At 41.6% G+C, this 18,568-nt stretch overlaps 2 protein-coding genes across 2 annotated transcripts; one reads left to right on the top strand and one right to left on the bottom strand.

The window, feature by feature from the left end:
- The first annotated feature begins 1,598 nt into the window (after positions 1–1,598).
- cfl1 (cofilin 1) lies at positions 1,599–6,658 on the top strand. Its single transcript, XM_034542861.1, has 4 exons — positions 1,599–1,729; positions 4,784–5,094; positions 5,184–5,260; positions 5,696–6,658. The coding sequence occupies exons 1-4, from the start codon at positions 1,727–1,729 to the stop codon at positions 5,806–5,808; spliced, it is 504 nt and encodes a 167-aa protein (XP_034398752.1). The 5' UTR covers positions 1,599–1,726; the 3' UTR covers positions 5,809–6,658.
- A 797-nt stretch (positions 6,659–7,455) lies between these two features.
- Positions 7,456–11,191, bottom strand: LOC117737477 (serine protease 23). The gene is made up of 2 exons (XM_034543474.1): positions 10,936–11,191; positions 7,456–9,274 (listed from the first exon to the last, which is right to left on the bottom strand). Exon 2 carries the CDS (start codon positions 9,258–9,260, stop codon positions 8,097–8,099), a length of 1,164 nt encoding a protein of 387 aa, XP_034399365.1. The 5' UTR covers positions 9,261–9,274; positions 10,936–11,191; the 3' UTR covers positions 7,456–8,096.
- Between the last annotated feature and the right edge of the window lie 7,377 nt (positions 11,192–18,568).

Raw genomic sequence — 18,568 nt, 5'->3', positions numbered from 1 at the left:
GTTTATTCTAAATCTACTTTTTATTCTTTATATTACTCTGCACTGTACTGCTTGTTGTGCTTCTGGTGAGATGGGAAACTGAATTTCTTTGTCTCTGTACTGTGTCATGGTAATTAAGTTGAATCTAATCTAATATTTATTAGCATTAATATATTATATGAACAGTAGGATTTGTGAGACTACTGGATGTTATGTGGAGCATAAACAAATATCTGACGAAAATAATGTGAAACCTTTTTATATTCTATAAGCTATGGTGGAAAACTATTTTATGAATGTAGAAGCTACTGACAATATTGAAAACATGAGTTTGTGTGTCTTTTATTGAGCTATAGTGTTGCTTGTTTGGCAACATAATGAATGTGGGTCATATTTTACAGGCTTTATGTTTACAACCACGGCCCCGTTAATCCATAACCCACATGCCCCACAACAAAACAACAGCCCTGGCTCGGTATGAATTGACCTCCGCTGTGATATTATAGCGTTTATATAATTTTATTCCCCGGAAAAATGTGTGTTCATCTCCCGCCCCTCGCTTCCCACCGCCGCTGCCTCCCATCCTCACACTGACCCTCTGTGTCTCCCTCTCTCTCTCTCTCTCAACGCGATGCCGTGTACAGCAATCTGCTACGGCGAATTTTGTGTCCCTTGTTTCCTTATATGGTGATCAGCGTCGTGGCCCGACCCTCCTCGCGCTGTGAACGAGGCGCGTGCACTGACCGCCGCCGCTCACCGTTCACTTCCATATTTGGAAGTGAGTCTAACAAAAACCGCACGGTGGGGAGGGTGGAGAGAGAGCGAGCGAGAGAGAGAGAAAGCGAGAGAAAGAGGGAGGGTGGATGGCGGATAAATTCCTCCCATCCGGAAAACCGCTTTGCGCCTGGCTGGCTGCTGAATTTCGGTTAAAACAGCAGCAGCACAATAGTTTTACTTATTCATCTCCTCGCGCCACTGAATAATTATATTAGTAGCACATCTTCACGTCCTTGAACACATATCGTGTTACAGTCACAATAATGGTTTCATACACGTAGGATGCGTGTGCTCAGGTTGTCTTTTAATTAATTTAAAAAAGGGTTACGATGAAATTAAATAAACATGTTAGGCCTATAGTTGCGTTAAAGGCTTGAAAGATGTGGTCTGACCAACGTTTTTAAAAAAAGCATTTATTGAGCAACATAAGATCATTTCATAATGTACATGAGATATTATCAGGGATTTGTAGGTATATAAACAACAAACACATATTTCCTATTGCTCTTCGCCAACTGTTAAATACAAAGTATTAATATAATAGAATGGGAAATAAGAATATTTAAAGAATAACATGCGTGAAATACTAGTGTAAAGAGGTATAATACTGTTTCCCTCAAATGGTTGCCAATTGGTATCAATTTTGATAACATTAGTCAATATGTTATTCCCCATTTAATTTGGCTATATAAAATATTGAGCTGATGCTAATTCATATTTAGATTATATCTGCGGCCCTCTTTGTGCCATCACAAGTGACCAAATACTGAAATCAACAGTAAACACGAAGCAGCAAATACAGCCTTGTCTGGGTAACAGACAAGCGCTCCCGCTCGTGCACCTGGGTCGAGTCAGGGGCGCGCTTAAAAGCGCGTTCATATCGTGTATCCAGTGTGTGAGCGAGACCGACAATTCATCATCACAGCTCATTCAATTCCTCCCAGACGTCGACCAGTCCAGAGCAGCAGCCATGGTAGGTCTAACGGCGGCTTCATCACGAGTTTATGCTCTACTTCCGCTGACTAATGCCGACTTAATCTCGAGAGCCGGGGAGTTTTGCGGGCGGTATGTGTTCATTTTATTGGGGACGGAACCGCTATTTTTATTTGTGTACCTTCAAACGTAGCTAGCTTCAGCCGGTTGTGTATAGCAGGAGCCGTTGCTAGCTCCGTAGCTCGGCAGCCGACGGTTCCGTCGTCCCAACGGTCGGGCAAACAAGGCGTTCACACTGCGGCCATCCGCGTGTTATATGTATCTTGTTCTGACCTAATAATTTATAGGATTCTTCACCGTCCAGTATTAACGTGATTACCAAGGTTGTGATAATAGACAAGGAAACAAAACGGCAAACCACTGCCGCCATTTCGTTCATCTCGCGGACAAAAACCCACACAAGGTTATTTATTTTAACGCGCACACCGTTGTCATGACCACTGCGTTTTCCCTGCATCATGTGTCTCCTCGGCTCGTCGACGCTTCTCCTCCACAACAGGTGCAGCAGCAGCGCCCCGGGGCTAACCTGCTAACGGTATTGTGAGCTAGCTGCTGTTAGCTCGGGCACAACACGACGTTACGGCCAAGCTAGCTGAGATGTTCCTGTTCTTTGTCTCTCCGCAGCTGCCTCGCGCACCGTGTTTGTAGTCGCCGGTTGTCTGCGCGCTCCAGCTCGAGTCTCCATGAAACCTCATTGACACCGACTCACGTCGACCGTTCGTAGGTTTATGGTCGAATGACTCTCTGACACTAAATGTGTTAATTGACAACGTTCCGTTTGAGTGGAGCTTTTCCTTTATATAGCACGTGCGTGTGCTGCATTCATGGCCCCACCCTAAATTTGGTGCAAAGACTTTTTTTTTTTTTTTTTTTTTTTTTTTAGAACAGTTTTTGGAATAAGATCTATTTTCCTGACATGTTCAGTTTAAACGGTTTACCATGTATTTAATTGGGATGTAGCTAATATTTGACCTTATTGTCAACATTATATAAGACCCGCTTTGGATCCGCTAGCTGAAGCTAACGGGCCGCTGGATTTTCATAGTCGGTAATGCGCATCTTTTTTTGTTGCGCATCTTATTTGTACAGCCGTTTTACAACACGTCACGTCATTAAACTACTTTATAATTCAAACGTAATAATAGACATCTAACTCCATTTAATTCATACATATCAATTATTAGTCATGTTTGTGCATCACTGCAATGCGAAAAAAAAAAAATTATACTGTTACATATATCTGTAATATTTTTATATACACTGATAATTGCCTAAATCTGACGCTGCCAACTTGACTGTTGCAGTGTTTTATGCATATACACCATCAGGCCTGTTTGCTAGTAAAATTGACCCATAAAAGCCCTGTATCTTAACTCTTTATGTAAAGGAATTCAAGACTTGCACTGTGACTACATTTATGTTGAGTCACTTGAACCTTGACTTCTGTAAAGAAAAATATCCCAGATTTAAGATAAGATACAGCTCAAGTTTAGGGATCATTTAGGGTGACATTAGCTTACTGATATAACAAAATGTGTATATATATATATATTAAATTATTGATAGTGTTTGTACATAAACATTTGGCTTGTAAATAACCATGGAGGAAGACTGTCATGTGCGGTCTCTTATGCAAAGAGTGTGGACATTTGTAAACCTCTGGAAATATTTAGGATGCAGACTTTTTTTGTTTTCATGTTTATAATAAGGTGGCTTTTAAAAAAATGTTATTTATGCATGGAGGATAAGGAAGTGAGTATGGTTGTTTGCTGGTTAATTATTACTCTAAAATTCACTGTTGCAAGTCTTTTACGCCCTGAGCAAACATACAAACCCTGCCTGTGCTGCTTTGCAGTTGGGGTCCTTTTCCGTCTTTTCTTCCCCATTATTTCCTTTTCTTTGTCTCTTTTTCCATTGGCACATTGCTGGTAGACAGCAGTTTTCTTCTCCTGAGACTGCATTTTCCTGTTCTAAAAAATGCCTTAAACAGAAGTCAGAAGACCCAATTCAGTTATGACTCAGCAATGTGACTTAACTATACCAGTTTCTTCAAAAGACCCATTGTTTGAGTCTGAACTCTGCTTTAATGCTTAATTCATGACCACACCCTCACCCACATGGTCATCTTCATGGTAGAGTTACTTGGCTTTTTCACTCAACATAATGGTCACAGAAACTTGGGCACACCTGTTATTCATGTTCAAGATGGACTTTGGACTTGCAGTACTGGTCACATATTTTATTTCTGTTTATTCTTGCAGTGTGACCGTATCCATATTAAATTTAAAAGGCTGAACTGACTGAATCATCAGTGTTGATTTTAATTCGTAACAACTTTGACAACTTTCAGAATGAATGACACAGCTTAACTCCGACTACTATGATCGACAGCTTGTCACACCTTTTGGATTTCAATCCTCCTAATCAGTCGTCCTCATAAGGAGCATTCCTGCTATGTGCGAGAGCGTAGCATGCCAACCCCTCTGGCCTCGCTTCAGTCTTATGATGGCTGTATTTATTGTACTGAAGCCGCCACTTCTGGCCTGTTAAGCACAACTTCTTCTGTTGCCTCATTCGGGCAAAACGCTCATGGTGAAGGAGGGCTGAAACTAACAATTACTTCCATTGACCATGAGTCTGTCAATTATTTATTTTTGATTTATATAGTTTGGTCAATGTGTCATTCACACCCACGTTGAGATCTTCAAACTGCTTTAGTTTGTTCGACCAGCAGTTCAAAACATAACTATGAATTTAGTTCAATGACCAGACAAAGAACTAGACAATTTACATATTTAAAAGTTGGAATCAGTGATTTTGTTTTTAAAAAGTGATTACTGGGATCTATGGATAATGGAACTTAACATTTAAAATGTTTATGTACATAATAATAGTACCCCAAATCAATTAAAGTGATTTTTAAGCAGCCATTTGAGATCTGAGCAATGAAAAGGATGGACCGCTGTCATTGCAGCAGTCATGTCAAACTGTAAATACTTTCAACTTTTGCATTAACAGATTGTTCTCTCCACAGGCCTCCGGTGTGAAAGTCACAGATGAAGTTATTGCAGTCTTCAATGACATGAAGGTGCGTAAGGCTCAGGCGAATGAGGATGAGAAGAGGAAGAGAAAGAAGGCCATTCTGTTCTGTATGAGCAAGGACCTCAAGAACATTGTTCTGGATGAAGGCAAAGAGATCCTTCTGGGTGACTTGGGAACCACCGTCCAGGACCCATACCAGCACTTTGTGAAGATGCTGCCCCCAAATGACTGTCGCTACGCGCTGTATGACGCCACCTATGAGACCAAAGAAACAAAGAAGGAGGACTTGGTCTTTATCTTCTGGTAAGGTAGCCATTATTTGACATTAAAGGGTTTATAACGGTCAATAAAAACAACAATTGGCTTTAATGCTTTTTCTCCCATACTCACAGGGCTCCAGACAATGCCCCCTTGAAGAGCAAGATGATCTATGCCAGCTCAAAAGACGCCATCAAGAGAAAATTTGAAGGTAAATAGCAGCGTGTAAAAATGGTTTTATTGGATTCATTCATGCTTCAACCATTATTTAATCTCGATGGCTCATTGAGAGCAAGCTCTCATTTACAATCATGTTGACAATACAGAACACATATTGGATGCAGAAAAAATGGAAGAAAAGTCATTCGGTACACAATTTAAAAGCAACTGCAGACCGGGGTGAAATGTCCAATGCATTGAGCTCTAAAGCACACAGAAGCTAAAGGCAGATTTCCCAAGTTCTGCGTCAACTCTGGCTGCTTTTAGAGTCAGCCAATCATTGTTCGGCCAGACCAATATTTTTCAGAAAATTTGCCATATTATGACAATCTGACACATTACCAGGATATATGTATTTAATTGTCTGAACACTTGTACAACATTGTAATTCTCACATGTTTATACATTTTCCTTTTTATTATTTCAGGTATTAAGCACGAGTGGCAGGTGAATGGTTTGGAAGACCTTAAAGACCGGCACACCCTGGCAGAAAGGCTTGGCGGCTCATCGGTTGTCAGCCTGGAAGGATCCCCTATATAAATACCCCCTCCTCCTCTCTGGCTAAGATCGAGGCCTTTCAGACACATCTGTTGGGTTTAGCTGTTCATTCCAGTGTGGTTTGGAGACGGGCAAAAGCGGAACCTGCACCATTTGCGTGACTCGGGGTGGGATATTGTGGGTGGGGGGGAAAAAAACAAAAAGAAATTCCGCAAATGCAGACTGTCCTATTCCACTTCACGCAACATAAAGAATATGAACAAAACACACTCAAAGGAAAAACATTAAGATACAACTGAGGAAGGATGATGACGTTAAAACCTAAATACACATATTGTTCATGTTTTAAAGACAGGATTTTGTTATTGCTTTCCAGGTTTCATTTGAATGATTGTAGAGAAAGGGACAGACGATAACCGTTTGTTTCCCCAAAAATAATCTCCAATTTTTATTTTTATTTTTGCCAAACTTCTAGTTAAGTTTTGTAAGCGTGTGTAGTTGAGACTAGTTATAGTATGAACTAATTCATAAGATCGATCGAAACCTTCTCTGGGGGGGAACACAGTTAAATATATATTTCTTTTTGTTTTGTTATTCCATTTCTATTTGTTTCGTTTTTCTTTTTGAACAGGCAAATTCACAATTCCTTTTTTTTTTTTTTTTTAGTTCTGTCAGATAACATGGCATTTTGATGTAGTTAACAAACAACTTTCCTTGTATTTGTTAAAACCAGGATCTCCTTGAATTAAAATGTTGGTGTTATGAAGGTCTGATGGGAGCGATGTGTGTGTATATGAAAGAGCAGCGGTCAGAGTTTAAACTGAATATTGAATGGTGGATGTTTTGTATCGTCTCCTTATCTCTAATAAAAAGCACTAAACTACTGACTTTATCTGCTTTTTCCACTTTTCTTACTTTACTAAAAACAAACAAAGCTGTTGGCTTCCTGTTTCAAACTCTTGCTGTTTTAGTAATTGGTCATGCATTGGTTTCTTATCTATAATAGCCTCATGGTTGTGGAGGATGGCACCCGTTAAGTAATTTTAAGGATGGTTCTCAGGCCTTCCTGCACAAATTATGATAAAGAATCTGCTCATCCAATTAAAGTAGTGCTGCACCCATCTACTATATTCATGGAACCTGATTGTTTTGGCAATGAAATGTAAGAAAATAGTTTTATTTAATGTCCATATTTGTCCTAAATCCCAAATTGAACTATTCAAACTTGTTTAGTTGAATTTGAACACTGAAATCCAACATCTTCGGTTCACTAACGTGGAAGAAAAAATTAACGGCAAATATTTACATCCGAGAACTTGGGAGCAGTGATTAAATAAAAAAACGTTCTTAAACGATGCGGATTAATTTTCTTTGAATCGATTTATGAAGTAAATCGACTAGATTACATTTAAACCGAAGTTGTGCGTCCTGTTATTTCCGTTGCATTACTTATTCAGACCACAAGAGGGCACCACAACATCAGTCTTGAAAATGTCAATTCTGTTGTACCCTTTTTCTTTTTAGCATTGGTTGTCGATGTGTCTGGCTTCCTGTGTAGCGAGCATGTAGTAGGTTCAATATGGAGGATGATTTATGTTTGATTTATAGTAATGTAATGTGTAACTTGTAAAAACTTAAAAGAAAATGATTGAAAGGAAATGTCAAAGTAAAGACCACTGACACAAACACTGTTATAAATCTCTCTTTAATAAAATATATCAAGCATTTCTCAAAATAAAATTAACACTGTCTCTCCAGTCCACATTGAGAAGAGCATAACGTCTGCTGAAATGTGAAGGAGCATCAGTGGTGTCCAAGAACCGTTTTTAAATCTATGTAATGTATGCAGATCAAGTGACAAGTAAACCAAATGGTCCTTAAAGAGGCAAACACATACTAACCCATTTCCCTCAGTCAGAAAAAATGAGCAGGAAAGATGTGAAGACAAAACGTCAAAAGTCTGCTGTCGTCCACAGTAGGAAAATAATCTGGTGCTACCGATGCACTGCACGCACAAGGACAAGTGTTCTTTCCCTCTTATAAAAAGTGGCTTAAGTTAATAGGCTACTGCGGAAACACTGACTGGACAAATACACATGAAAAGATGCCGTGTTGATGATCTCACAGACAGATTTGTCTTGTAGGCCCAGAGGTTAAAGGAGAGAAATACCTCAATGAAGGATCCTAAAGTTATTTATCTGCTCTACTGGTGTATCACTGAAGGGTGTTATTTTTTATTTGATTTAATCTTGTTTCACTCTTCTTTCGTTAGAGAAAAAAGGCATTTCACCCTGTATTTTTGTACACGTTGTGCTTTGCTAAGGTCCTTCTTAGTCCTGGACACAGTCTAGTCGGTTCCCGTGCACCCAGTAACAGATCTGAGCAAACTTCAGAGGAGTGATTCGCACGGCTACATTGTAATCCCTGTTCTCCCCGTCTATTTCCAGCCACTGGTGTCCAGAGAAAATGCCAATGACCTTCCTTTCCCAGCGCTCTAACCTGTTGTCCCACACTCTTCCATACACTCCAGAGCCGCTGGCTCCAGGTCGGGCATCACAGTGCTGGTAAATCAGGTCGCTGGACTCTTCTTCCACTGGACAAAATCTGTACACCAGCTCCCCGGATCTGTCGCTGTCAAAGCCAGAGAAGTGGATGCGATTCCCTGCCAGGTCATCGGAGGAGGGAGCCACAGAGAGGCGCATGAAGGGACGCCGGTGAGGCCAACGCAGCTCCAGGAGGGCGTAATCAAAGTCCATGCTGACCTCCTGAGGGCCCTGGATCCAGCCCTTTGGCACACGGGTACGTTTCACCCTCACCCAGCGGACCAGATGCTTCTTGGAAGAGGTGAGGCCGGCATTAGTGCCATTGATGGACGGAGGAATCAGGAATCCCACCCTGAGCTTTCGCGCCCCCTTGACATAATCCTTTCCATCATGCACACAGTGGGCAGCTGTGAGGACATGCTGCTGAGACACAAGCACACCGGTGCAGCCAGTGGAGATGCGCACGGCTGTGGAGAAAGGGTAATCCAACAGGAAGTTGTCACCTTGGATGTTAAAGCGTCCGTCTGCTCCGTAGATCTGCCGCCTCACGCGTTTGTGCCTGGGCTTCAGTCTCGGTCGTCTCCCAGGTGAAGGGGGAGTGAAGTGATCTCCTTTAAACTCCTCATCAGCCTCCACATCTACAGTGGTGAGAGTGCGGGAGCCGTCGGCGTAAAGCGTCTCAAAGGCCAGTTTCTCAGTGAGCTGCTCTTTCTGGGCCTCCGGCTCTCCTCTGTGGAAGCAGCTGGAGTTGCAGTGAGTGGTGAAGTCCAGCTGAGTCTGAGCGCTGAAGCGGGAGCGGATGAGAGGCGTCGGTGCGTGAGGGACGAGCGTGGGTACGTGGACGGGCGGAGGGTGAGGAGGGTGAAGAAGGGACAAGGTGAGAGGAAGGAGGAGCTGGAGGAGCATGAGCAGGTGAGTGAGCAAGAGGGAGCACTCACGTGGCGTAATCATGGTGACAGAAAACACTGCAACGACACAAAAGAAACAGCTTACAAATGTATCTTAGATTGCATGAATTCCTACATGTTTGTCAAGATTACAAGCGGGGGAAACATTCCCAAACAAGCCATCTAATCCCCATAAATCTGGACTTTTACAGTTGATTGTAGAACCCAGCAGTGATTTGTGAGGTCAGCTTGCAAAATCTAATGTTGCAACGCACGCCTGAGTTTCATCTGGTGTGACGGGGCAACAATGACCCTCTTGTTCCTGTAATATAGATTAACTTTTTTGAACCTGATGAAAACAAACAAGCATTTTAATGTCTGTTTGGTACAAAAATCACAGACGAATTCCAAAGGAAGAAAAGAAAATTTCAATTAGAGAGGAAGCAAAGTGGCCACAGACATAGCTGAGGAGCCAGGACAAAGCGGAGTGGTCAACACTAACAGGAAAAGAAATGCAGTGTGTGATAACTTCAGACATCATTGAAAAAGACAGCGTTTCCTCGACATGATCCACAAGGCAGACATTCTGCGTTAAGGCAGACTGAAGTTAGGTAAGACGTTGTTTTCCATCAAACATTAACGACTTCACAGTACTTTCAGGGCAGATTAGCAGCAACGAGGAGATACTTAATCCCCTCTAAAGGCCGTGGACTCGGAGGCACTCATAGCACGAAGAGAGCAGGTGTGTGAAAAGTGAGAAAAAAAACAAGTCGAGGCACGGCGGCAACACAGAGCACTATTTCTAACAAAGGGCAGGGTGGGGCCAGTCCACACACCTATGTGCAGTTTCTTTTAACACTACAATGAAGGTAGAGTTACAAAAAAAGAGCTTCTGTACGCAGGGAAAGTACAAACTTCCTTCCATGTTGAAGTGTCAGATACTTGACAGCGGTGGCAGCAAGTTACAAAGGATCTTAAGTGGTAAATTGGCTGTGTTTATGACCACTGTTAAACAGAATCCAAGTTAGTTTTTTGGAATGTAAAGGCATAAAATAACAGTTTTTTCAGAGCCTATTTCATTGTTGAAACACATGGTTTCATCTGAAGGCAACATTTTCAAGCTCTAATAAAAATAACCACAACTATTCCTGAGGTTTTGGGACTCATTCTGGAGGAAACCACCGGACAGTGATTCAGAGAACATCCTTGTGCAAAAGGGACAATATACAACTAGAGAGTGTTGCTTTGTGCTTGGAGAATGTGGTGCATCTCTTTATCTTTATCAGGCTATATTGCACATAAAAGGAGAACAATACAAAAAGTTAAATCACAAACAGTCTGAAGCCTAAATGTGATCCAATCTAATCTGACATCTGACATACCATATGAAGTTCAGCTCCCTTTAGCATCTGTTATACAGCAAAGAATCACCAGTTTCCTTTCAATTTGAACAAGAATATGTACACCTCATACAGACGGTTCCATATATAATGTATTTAATGTCCAATCTTTGGCCATCATTTCTACCTATTATTGGTTAATATTTGACCTAAATAATCAACTTATATTTGAGTGCATGAGGTTGTAAAAAAACCTCTTTTAGCTCATGGAAACACCTATAAATGCAGTATTGGTGGTCTGTCCCAAACTGGTCCTTTTAGGCATCCCAGTAGATACAGAGCAGCAGAAATCGAACCCTCTGTCAATTCTCAATGAAATCAACAAATCGAATACATTACCTTCGGATTAGAGATCGATTGCTCGTGTTTACATCCCAGTCCCATCAGAAGAGTCCCTCGGGATCATTCCCCGGGTTCCCCCTCATCCTCTCCGGTGACAGGCAGGTATCGTTTCCGCGCTCGTCCTCCCCAAAGTGGAAACCTTTGCTCGCTCTTTTACTGCTTGTTGGAATAAAGCTCAGTTGCTCTGCATGTCCGGATCCTTCTGCTGAAACCTGCCCAGTCCAGACACCGAGAACACAAATAAAAAGTCACTGAAAAGAAGTGTTTACTCTCTCCGGAGCTTCACGGTTCTGGCGCCCCGCCTCCGCAGCTTGTTTGCTGAGGGGGGAGTTAGTTAATGTTTGGCTACCAGCTTGATATCAACCTTCAATTACTGATCATCCTCACAGTTTATGTACATTATATTCATCACACGTGATAATAAGTGGACATATTTGTTAAACACTTTACGATGATAATTTGATATATTTTGTGTCGTGCTTTGTCTCTTTATGACATATATATATATATATATATATATATATATATATATATATATATATATATATATATATATATATATCAGGTGACTGGCTGAGGTCATTATCCTTGACCCACAGGAACCTGAGTAATTGCGGTGATCTTCTCCGACCCTAAGGCAGTAAAACATCTGTTCAACATCCTTGGTAAAAGCAACGTGTTCCCCACGAAAGCGCAGTAAGACACCATGCATATTATGGTCTGGTCCCCTGAGGAGCGCCATTCAACGAGACGCCTTCAAACTGGGCACTTGAATCGAAAGTGACTCAAATCTTCCATGGTTTCTGGAGATTATGCACCGCACATGTGGGCAAGTACTAACAGTCTTCACCTTGCCTCGCGCTATAGTGCTGGATGAGGGGGCCACCCAGTGGGTAGCTTCATCGGTGTTGACTTATCTGTCCATGATCATGATGCAGCAAGCGCGTCAACACCTGAGCCTCTGTGAAAGCCATTGCCTCCAAGGCTGTCCGTGTTATTGACAGGAGCTACTTTTTCAGGACTGAAAAGAGGGGTCAAATGATGTTGCTGTCAAGGAGCACTGAATTTATTTGAAATAGATTGCTCCAGTACAGGGCATGAGAAATGAGGTGCAGCACATTTGTCCTGAAGACGTTCCCATTGGATGTCTTGTGAGCTCTTCCAAGGCCGACCTCGCCCACAACCACCCAGCCTCTGTGCATATGTGTATGGTGTGGTATGCGGACCATTGTACTGATGGTGTATCATGTGTACAGTCAGAATATCCTGTCCTAGCAACAGAAAGATAGCTACATGGGGTTAGGGAAGTACTGTCAGATATGTGTTATAGCACTACAGGAGAAGGAAAGTGCTACCTGGGTTTTCACATAGAGTGACGCAACAATGGAGTTGCTGGCTTTCCTTCCTGCTGTCTCCATCATACTGAGTACATCTTCAGAGTGTAGGATTGGTCTCCACTGATGCCAAACGAGTTGAAGAACTCTTCACCCATGTCCGGTTGTTTTACACTGCATACACTCACTGAGCCTGGTCAGGATGGTTAGTGGGGTACACAGAAAACCAAGCAGAGTTTAGAGCATGATTTGAGCCCAAAAGTCACAGATTCTATGCACTTGGATGTGACTTAGGGCGAAGAACAGCTTAGCCATGTAAGGCTTAGCCATGCTCTTTTTACATTACTTTTTACATTACCAGAGCATCCACTGACAAAGGGGCTGGACCTATATGCAGAAATGTGCTTATCACTACTACACTCATTGCACCTCACAGCCGCCTTACATTCCATAACCATGTGCTTTGTAGATGCACATCACCAGAAGCAGATGGAAATTTCCCTCAGATAAACTGTCCTTCCATCTTGATTCTGGCTTCTGGTGAAATTTACCGCTGTCCAATTACTATACCTTACAGATGTTTCTGGCTCTGAATGGCTCATATTACTGGAGAATGCAACATTCTGATCATTCTTGGTCATTGCTTGACTGCATATGAATCTTACAAAGAAATGTCTGAATGGTGGAAAGGAATCACAATGGTCTTCAAACTTGGAGCCTTAAACAATCCACCATTCCTGCAGGCCTTAAGGAAGCTTTTCTACTGTATAATGTACTCCTCTTGTAGTGTCAAGATATGCACGATAAGGTAGGTGTCCACCTGACTTTAATTCCTGAATAATGTGTCCTCATGGACAATCTGGGACAGCCATCATTTTCCTCCAATCATTGACAACTCTGGTTGATTGGGTACATTAACCGATCTGATCCACATAGCTTGAGAAGATGACTGAGCCACTGAGATAGGAGCTTAAGCTGCTCTCTGGCTGTTCAATTGATATCTCTGGTAATGTCTTGGAAATATATCATCATGCCTTGTAGTTTTAAGGACGGTAATCAACTCTTAACAGACCAGAACTCGCCATCTCTCCACTGACCAGGTATTTGACCAAGCATGCCATTTGTTGTGCTTGCAATGTGAGGTCTGTAAGGCTGGATGTGGGAGACATTGTCAGAGGGGGATAAAGTGAATAGTCTCTTCTCTAATATCCAGATATGGAAGAATACTCATGCCTTTGCAGGTTGACGGCTGTGAACTGCATTTAGCTGAAGGTTTTCTGCATGTGAGAGTGTGACAGGCAGTTGCTGAGAGACTGGAGCTAATCTGCGATAAGTCTGCAAGAGGTTCCTATTCCATTTAAGCTGCTGCTTCATTGACTGTTGCTTCAGGCGAGGCTGCTGTGGCCCCCTTCTCTTCTCTTTTTCTCTTACAGACTGGCTCCCACCTCTGCTCTTTCAGCTACAATCCAGTGATGCTCTGCAAACAAATTAAATTCCAAAGCATCTATTAATATTCTGCACCAGTGCATATATGTATTTAAAATGATATGACAATTTAAAATTCTCATTAATACTTAGATTTCTCTTCACAGGAAATCTGTCAGTAAATAACTTTTAAGCTACATAAATATCTGTACGGTAAGCAACTCAGCTAAGTAGCATATACATTGTAATCATTAGCTTAGCATAGACCTCCATGAGAATACGCTTTTCAGTTAGTGAAGCAAATAACCAGCATGTGTAGCCTCCATCTATCTAACAACTAAAGGAGCGTTTTCCTTCTCGGAACAATTTCCCTCATTCTTACAATATGTCATGTCTTTACTCATGGATATTAACTCTAAGAATGGAATGAATGGTTTTGCCTGAACACTGTAGGTTGCTCTTTGTTCAACTGAAACCAAAATGGAGAATTAAGAACGAAACTAAAATGTCCACTAGGGATCAGTAATGCAAACTAAATATGGAGAGCGCCCAAACTCTGGTTGAGGTTTAGCACATTGGAGAACTTTGACCTGACTTCAGTTAACTTTCAAATTCAAGGCTGCAAGAAAATGGAAGTCTTTTATAGAAAAGTAAGATAATAATGCATGTTTTTCATATTGTTAAACATTGTCAGTTTAGCTTTGTTATGGTATAAATATTGTATTCATCATTCAAAGCAGTTAATCAACATGACTGCTGATTGGATTTCTTTTTCTGATTCGGATCGTGTTTATGTTTTTCATCATCATATCGTTTGACACTTTCATTGTAGCCCACAGCTACACCCAAGCAAGAAAAGTCTTGTCTCTGGCATTGCTGTGGTCTTATTATCATCTGTGCCAAAAACAACGAAACATAGAAGTGAAGACCAACTCCTGAACGCTCAGAGATCGCAGCTGGAAGGCAGAGAGGGCTGTTGGGGCATGTTGGCAGCAGCGTCCAACTCATCCTCTGCCACCTGACCTTGATCTCCAAGAGGCCTTTTATGTCTCATTCACAATCTCTGTGAACATGCGGAATTTGGAGGGGCCGTGCACCAACGACCATGGGGTTTGTTGTAAGCTTCAGGGGTGCCGAAACAGAGCTCCCAGTCACAGCGACGGTGCTTTCAGGAATGCTGAGGAATGTCCCAACAAGGACACAGGTCAGGCTTTCAGCACAATGCCATCGCTGTTGTGTTCGGAGCAAATGTCACAACAGAGGAAACACCTAGGCTACCGAAACTGCTCCTCATCCTCTGTAATAAAATCTTCCGCTGGTGCTGTTCCTGCAGCGTGAACAGTGTCGTGCTGACAGATTAAGTGTAAGGTATATTCCCTCAGAAATAGGGAGGGGAATCATTGTGGAAGAAAAGGGGATGGTAGCAGGCAAAAGGCCAGAGAGGTGTGAATGTGTAACTTTGTAAGCTTGATGTGTGTGGCGATGGCATTACTGCCTGCCTGCCTGCCTGCCTGTCTGTTTGTCTGTCTGTCTGTCTGTCTGTCTGTCTGTCTGTCTGCTACAGAGAGCGAGCACAAGAGGTTCCCTTTGTGTTTGTGTGTGTGTGTGTGTGTGTGTGTGTGTGTGTGAGGTGGCATTGAGCAACTTGGCTTCTGTTTCTCTGAATTCTTTTCTTTCCGTTCGCTCTTCCTTACAAAAGATGTCCGATCAAATTATTTTTTCCAGCACTGTAAAATTAACGAGACAAAAGATCTTTATTAAAGGAATAGTAAGACATTTTGGAAAATATGCTATTTTGCTTTCGTGCCACAAGTAAGATGAGAAGATTGATCCCAGTTGTGTGTTTGTTAGGTATATATGTAGCTCGAGCAGCAGCAGATGAGCTTAGCTTAACATAACGACTGGAAACAGCCTGGTTCTGTCCAACGGTAACAACATCTGTTGACAAGCACTTCTAAAGGCTTGTACACACACACACACACATGCTATTGTGATATATTTGCACAACAACATATGTTTTCGAGCTGTTGTTTTTGTCATAAATACCTTTACTGAGAACATGAATGTCACGCGGCGAAAAAGGCAACACAACTTCTTTTGGATGAGGCCGATTTTAGATCTTTTTTATTATTATTTTAGGCCAACAGCGAACAAAAGCATCACCAATCACGTGCAGACTGGGGTGGTATGCGGTATATCAACTTGGAGGCTCAGTAGTCTGTTCCATGACGGCACACTTCATTATCCTTGTAAATTTGACAAAGACAGCGCACTCCAGATCCACTTCTCCTCTTCTTACCTATAATAAAGGAAAGCTAGAGACATACAATGTTTTGCACTTTTATGTGTCAACAATTCCATGTGTTTGTACAAATTACACAAACTAGATGCAAATCTGTTAATTAGATAACTTTAGAGGTGCTGGTATGCGGGCTAGCTGTTCGTGACTAAAGTCTACGCTAAACAGCTTCATATTAGTAAAACAGTGATGTCCTGAGCAATTATTTTATTTTATTTTATTTTTTTGTCTTTTTTTTCAGTAATTAATTGAAGCATTCAAGTCTAAATCTTACTAAAAGAGAAAATGAGTGTATCTTCCAAAAATTATTAATGTATTTTGCAAAACTGTATAAAATCTTTTTCCACATGATGGAAACTTTCCAGTACATTTTTCTCAATTTGTCCACCTGTTTAAAATGATGTGTACACTAAGAGGTCTTGTCAAAATAAAAACTAAATAAAAGCTTTCAGGGTCCAGTCCCTCAACTGTCTCCGGCCTGTTGTACGGTAGATTAGCAGTTCCTTGTTTAACATGTGCTTTAAGGTTTATTTATGGTTCAGTTTTCGGACGAGGTACCTGCAGTATATTTAACAGCATAAAGGAAAAACTTGCCTTTAAACTATTAAAAACAGCTGTTGGTCGTATATCTTTCATTTCCGAAACCATTTGTTTTGTCTGACATGTTCATTCATTTATTCAGGCTTCACCAGCTTATTCCTGTCGTGGCCCACAACAGGCTGGAGCCTAGAAGCTCCCAGCATGCTTTGGGTGGTGGTAAGTGTAAATAAACACTCTAGACAGGTCAAATACAGACGCTCAAAGGTCACATTTTAGACTATAAATTATCCTGACTCGTATGTCTTATGCATTTGGAAGGACACAGAATTGAACGCAGGGAGAACATGTTAACTCCAGATGAAAGGACATTCCTGGACTGAGGATCGACTCTGTGACACAGACACACTGCTGCCTCTGTTTGATGGTGTCATTCTTCACCCTTCTGCATTGCAGACCTCAACCTCCACTTCACACATTGTGCTCATTCATATGTGGACACCAGGTGGGAGGATCGCCCATTGGCCATGCAAAGACAGCTCGGGCCTTCTGGTCAGTGAACAGACCCGACATAAACATGAGCCTTTGGCACAAGGGATTTATTGAGCAGCACCGCACAGAAATCATAGCACATGATTGTATGATTGTGATTGTTTGATTGTACTGCTGGATAACATTACATGTTTTGATAAATTTTCTTGGATTAAACATCTACTTCTTTTAAAAACTCTACTTTGATGTAAGTATAAACGTTTGCATCCAGCAGTCCAGAAAGGTTACAGAGTCTACAGCCATGCTAGCAGCTCTGTGAGGCCTGTGCTTTGAGTTACAGACCAACATCAGCATGCTAACACCATGACAACATGTTTTACCTGATGGCGTCACGAGATGAAAAGTCAGGGGATCATCAACGTTTACACGCTTCATTCTGAAAAGAACATGTATGTAAACAAAATGTATTTAAAACAAAAATACTTACCTCAAGATGGAACTTGAAGAAAAGTTGTTTGCCTTCATCTGAAAAATAAAGGGTTTTTGAAATACCGTATTTACTGAGTCAGCTCATGGTTCAATATAAACATGCTACTACGCTATGTTCGGTTCACATGATGTGTTTCCTATTTCTCTTCTTTATGTGAAATACTGGATACTCCTCTGGTCTCTTTAACCCCTCAATGGAAACAATCTTTAATGTGTCACAAGCCAACAAGGTTGAAAACCACTGGGCTCCAGAATTGGTGCCCTGTGGTATTAAATCTTTTTATTCTAACGTATGTTTTGAAGATAACTGGCCTAACTAACATAAATGACACAATGTCATGTTTACATATTCCCATTATACTGCAGTTCACTACCTGTTTCTGGTGGTGGGCAAAACTTCAGACAGTTAACAGAGTGAGGGTTGATTTTTCCTCTTCCTCATGTCTGTGTCTCTAACACTGAGGTCCTGAAGGTCAGTGACCACCCCCCCCCCCCCCCCCCCCCCCCCACACCCAATTCTCAACACTCTCAGTCACTGTCTCTGACCCATACTCTCACACTTTCCAAGATGATTCATGTAAGAAAACAAACATATGCCTCAGAGATCCACTTGTTTTCCCCCTCTGGAGAAAACGACTGTCATGTTCATTAATGTCTGACCACTTAGAGGGAAGTGTGTTATTAGTCACTGTGTGACTGGGGAGCGAGAACAACTGTAAATGAAAGCCACCAGGTTACCCGTTGGTCTGTGTTGCTTGGATTTGACTTTCTTCATAATTATTCAGTGTTTGTGCTGGACTCCCTAATATGTGCCATTATTGGCTGAGCTCGTTCAGCCTGGAGGAAAGCACCATGGAGGATTCCAGATGTGTGAGTTCACGCTAGGTTTGTGTGAGCAGGCATACCTTAAATGTTCATGAAAATAATGTTGTGGAACTGAGCACAAGTCGAAGCCTGTAATAGTCCCATATTGTACGGATTTCATCATCCCTTATATATGTTTCCTCATGTGCAAATTAGACTAAGTTGTTCATTTAGGTGGTGAACCAAGAGG

This window comes from Cyclopterus lumpus, chromosome 10 (assembly GCF_009769545.1).
Source record: "Cyclopterus lumpus isolate fCycLum1 chromosome 10, fCycLum1.pri, whole genome shotgun sequence".
In the NCBI taxonomy this organism is placed as follows: Eukaryota; Metazoa; Chordata; class Actinopteri; order Perciformes; family Cyclopteridae; genus Cyclopterus; species Cyclopterus lumpus.
The sequence above is the reverse complement of the archived record's forward strand: the minus strand, read 5'-3'. Positions and strand labels throughout refer to the sequence as shown.